Raw genomic sequence first — 3,852 nt, forward strand, 5'->3', positions numbered from 1 at the left:
GGGGGCCCACTCACGCGCTGGACCACCATGGTGCCACCCCCATAGGGGGTCTGGGTGCCGGCTATCTCCTCCACGTCATGGACCACCATGGTGCTGACGCTGTCTGTGTCTCCATCGCTGCTATGGGAGAGAGGAAGGTCAGGAGGCCCTCCAGGCCCTGCCTGCCACCCAAGTGCCACAGGGAGCAGACAAGAGCCGGAGGACTGGCGCCTTCAGTGTCCGTTGGAACACGACGCACTCAGCCCTCAGCCGGCAGCCCCTACCCCCTGCCCAGCACTCGGGGAGGGCTGGCCGCACAGAGGCACCTGAAGAGGCCCCCCAACTGACAGGACAGTGAGAGAGAGCCGGGGACACCAGCCCCCAGCCCTGTACCCCATTCTCTAGGGAAGGGGAGGAAGAACTGAGCAGCAGTGATAGCCGGGGACCACCCCCCCTCTGGGAAAAGGAAACCGCTTTCCCTCAAGCTGGCTGCACCCCCCCCCCGCCCCCAGGATGCCCCATACCGGCCCCCAGGGGTATCTCTGCTCCCCTCTGACGGTTCCCCGTTGCTCTCCTCCTCGTCGTCCTCGCTGCTCTCCACCTCCTCGCTGGATGACGAGTAGTCCATGGCCTTCTTGGGAGGCCGGGGGGCCTCGTCCAGGGTCCGCTCTTTCAGCAACACAAAATCCTGCAGGGGAGGAGCTGCGTGAGGGTAGAGGCGGTGGTACGAAGGAGGCAGAGAGGGGCAGGGTAACAGGAGAGGCTCCCGCCGGCAGGCCCCTGCTCACTAACCTCACCAATGGCTCGCTTATAGCTCTGGGAGGGGCCGTGGGGGGAGAAGGGCAGCCAGGAAGAGGCAGGAGAGAGGTTAAGAAAGGTTAGTAACTGAGCAGCGCCCCCCTGTTAGCCCACAGACCCTCCAGTCACAGATTAATGAAGGCCCTGACCCTGGAACCCAGCTCCCTGGGGCTCAAGAGGCTCCACATCAGCCCCAAAGCCCCAAACCGGGAGAAGGCAGGGCCGGAGGTGCCACCCGGTGACTTACTGCGGGCCGGCCTGGCCGCGAGCGGTGGTCGTCGGGCTTGGCTTTGTTCCCAGGGGAGAGCACGGGGCAGCTGTCCAGTTTGGAGGCTAGAGGTGGCGGGGTGGGGGACGGGAGGTCACCGACTCCTGCACAGCGGGTGGCCGCAAGCCCAGCCCGCTCCCCCCCCTGCCCCCCCCCCGCAGTCGAGAGCAGCCAAAGGCAGGGTCCACCCTGATGGAGGCTGCCCGTGGGGCCCGGCTCACATACCTCCCACCCGGTTCCGCTCCAGTGAGCCAGCCTGGGGCAGGTGCCCGTGAGAGGCGGGGAGGACGCTGTCCGAGCGCTCCCAGCCAGGGTCGCTCCTCCTGAGGTCAGGGTTACTGCGGGAGGGGCAGAGGCAGGGTCAGGGGGACAGGGTGTCCCCGCCCGGGGAGGCTGAGCTGCGCCGCAGAGGGAGCCATCACCAGGGGAAGCAGGTGGCAGGAGTGAGTAGTGCGGGGACGGCTCCATTACCTACAGGCGTTGGGCGGGCCAGGGGGCTGAGCAGGGGGCCCTGGAGGCTTGGGGTTGCCCCGCTCGGCCCGCCTTTGCAGATAGATTTGCCAGGCGGAGTTGCTGCGAGGTCTGTGGAGGGAGCACAGGGGTGCCGGGGGCGGGGGGCAGGGAGGGGGCTGAGGTGACCGGGTCGGGGCTTGCCCACCCCTAGGCGGGTAACCTGGCAAACTCCCCTCTGCCCCCCCACGCCGCTCCCTGGGCTGCTGCCCGCCCGCACCCAGGGGTTACCTGGCACGGACAGCCTGGGCTGGCCGGGACCCTCCAGCCCCACTGGCGTTAAGGGCAGTGGCGATAGATGAAGTCCTCTGAGGCACCTGAGGAGAGAAGAAAGGAGTCAGTGCTCTGTGCTGGGTGCCCGGTGGACACTTGTCCTCATGGAGACCCTGGAAGGGGCTCTCCCCACCTTTATGGAGGAACAGACTGAGATCGGGGAAGCTAATGAATTTGTCTGAGGTCACGAAAATGGGAAACAGCGGAGCTGGGGTCTGACCCAGAAAGTCTGGCCCCTGGCGCCCCCCAAACCCTGGGCACTCTTCCACTCCCACATGCACCACGGAATCACCGGGACACACGCGGGTGGCGGCCCGCCCACCAGACATTAGGGTAACACCTGAGGGACGCGCCGTGCTAGACGCCTCGCCCTTCTCTTCCCTTCCAACCCCGAACCCACGTCCACCTCGCCTGCTGCCCACTCGACCTCCGCTCCCCTCCCTTACTATTCCTCTGCCCTCTTCCGGCTCAGCAAGGCTGTCCTTACCTTGGGAGGGGCCTCATTATCAGGCCGGACCCAGGCTGGGGGGTTCGGGCTGGGGCCAGGCCCTTCGGAAGTGGGGTCTGAGTTCTGGCGGATGACGGCTCCTCGGGCACTAGGCGTGGCAGTGGGTGCGGGCACGGTGGGGTCGGGGTCGTGTGAGGCTGGGAAGGCAGCCAGGTTTCGGGTGGGCTGGTCCTGCAGGGACTGGGATCGGGGTACAGGCGCTGCATATGGCTTCAGTGGGACCCGGTGTGCCACCAGGCTCTGCGGGGAGAGACCAGGGAGGGTGGGCTGCCTGCTCTGTGGCACGTCCCCACCTGGGAGCTGGGGCCTGGGCTGGGAGGAAGGGGCAAGTCAAGCCTCTGGCTTCCGATTATCCACTGAAAGGGGCTCCTAGAGCCCAAGAACAGGTAAGACACAGAAACAGATGGGTGCAGCCGCCTGTCTCTGCCCACGTATCCCGAGGTCTGTGATCCCTGGCTAAGGGCATGTGCATGTGTGTACACAAGATGTAGCTGTGCTGCGTGAGGCCCCCTGCGTCTGCGTGTTAAGACAGGAACAGGGAGAGACTCACCTTGTGTGGTCCCTCCTGGGGCTCCACCGGCCTCTGCATAGGAGGAGTTTGGGAAAGGGGTCCTGGGGGCCCAGGGGAGGCCTGGGGGACGGGGGGCTCAGGCCCTGTGCTGCCTGGCTTGGTCTTGGCCAAGGGAGAGTTCTGCTGCTTGTTCATCCTCGTTCTCTCTTCTACCTGTGATGCAAGAGGATGCCAAGCAGGACAACTTCTGTCCTGTTCTCAAAACCGAGGTCCAGACCTCCGCAGCCCTCCGCTTGCACCGCGTGCCCCTTTCCCCTTCCCAGCGCCCGCCCGTGCGGAAGGAGCATGCTCGCAGCTATCAGGTCCCAGGCGGCGGAGCCTCAGGCAGCGAAGGGGGCAATGAGTACCTCTCGGGCCCAGGCCGGTCTGTCGGCAGGGTTAGCGCCCCGACCGTAATGGTACAGGGGCTTCCTGTCCGCGGGCAGGGCCTGCTGCTGCTGCAGGGACTTGAGGTAGGCGTGCTCCTGCTGCAGCTGCCTCTGCAGGCGCTCCGACTGCCGCTGCTCCTCCAGCTGCTGCCTCTTGTATTCCTGGGCCCAAGGGTGGGGAGAGAGGGCTCAGCAGGGCGTGGCCTGGAAGCTAGAGCAGCCGTGCCCTTGCTCTGCTCCAACTGCCTAGAGAGGCGATGTCTTCCCTCGATGCTGGGGTGAACCCCTTCCCCTGAAGGGTTCCCATCCCATTCCAGCAGAGACACTCTGAATACGCATCTTCCCAGAGGCGGCTGGGGACCCCGTTACCAGCAGTAGGGCCTGTTCCTGGAGCAGCTGTTGCTGAAGGATCTCGAGCTGTCGCTGCTCCTCCTCTAGCCTGTGACGGATATACTCCTGGGGGGCAGGGTGGGGGGCAAAGGGCAGGGAAAGAGGGAGAGGCAGAGGGGGGCGGCGGCGGCGGCAGAGGTGGCGGACAGGGTCAGTGGGTGAGGATGAGGAGGTGGGGGGAGAGGAG

General features: G+C 65.8%; 2 protein-coding genes across 2 annotated transcripts in view; both read right to left on the reverse strand.

Annotated features, from left to right (window-relative positions):
• MINK1 (misshapen like kinase 1) overlaps positions 1 to 3,852 on the reverse strand; it is a 58,017-nt gene that overhangs the window by 532 nt on the left and 53,633 nt on the right. The window contains exons 21-22 of the mRNA XM_028498088.2: positions 504 to 667; positions 15 to 117 (exon numbers count right to left, since the gene is read on the reverse strand). Of these exons, the coding sequence (XP_028353889.2) occupies positions 15 to 117; positions 504 to 667 (267 nt within the window). The remainder of the gene's footprint in view (positions 1 to 14; positions 118 to 503; positions 668 to 3,852) is intronic.
• Positions 1,394 to 3,739, reverse strand: LOC114487563 (misshapen-like kinase 1). The gene is made up of 5 exons (XM_055089885.1): positions 3,255 to 3,739; positions 2,887 to 3,060; positions 2,316 to 2,576; positions 1,787 to 1,872; positions 1,394 to 1,627 (listed from the first exon to the last, which is right to left on the reverse strand). The coding sequence occupies exons 2-5, from the start codon at positions 3,040 to 3,042 to the stop codon at positions 1,513 to 1,515; spliced, it is 618 nt and encodes a 205-aa protein (XP_054945860.1). The 5' UTR covers positions 3,043 to 3,060; positions 3,255 to 3,739; the 3' UTR covers positions 1,394 to 1,512.

Source organism: Physeter macrocephalus, chromosome 14, assembly GCF_002837175.3.
Source record: "Physeter macrocephalus isolate SW-GA chromosome 14, ASM283717v5, whole genome shotgun sequence".
Taxonomy (NCBI): Eukaryota; Metazoa; Chordata; class Mammalia; order Artiodactyla; family Physeteridae; genus Physeter; species Physeter macrocephalus.

Bases quoted from the DNA above. Each gene is read 5' to 3' on its own strand.
- LOC114487563 (XM_055089885.1), bottom strand. From the start codon at position 3,042: ATGAACAAGCAGCAGAACTCTCCCTTGGCCAAGACCAAGCCAGGCAGC. The intron at 1,873-2,315 runs GTAAGGACAGCC...TTCTCTCCTCAG, and splicing joins ATAATGAGGCCCCTCCCAAG to GTGCCTCAGAGGACTTCATC. The intron at 1,628-1,786 runs GTAACCCCTGGG...CTCCCTCCACAG, and splicing joins GCCCAGGCTGTCCGTGCCAG to ACCTCGCAGCAACTCCGCCT.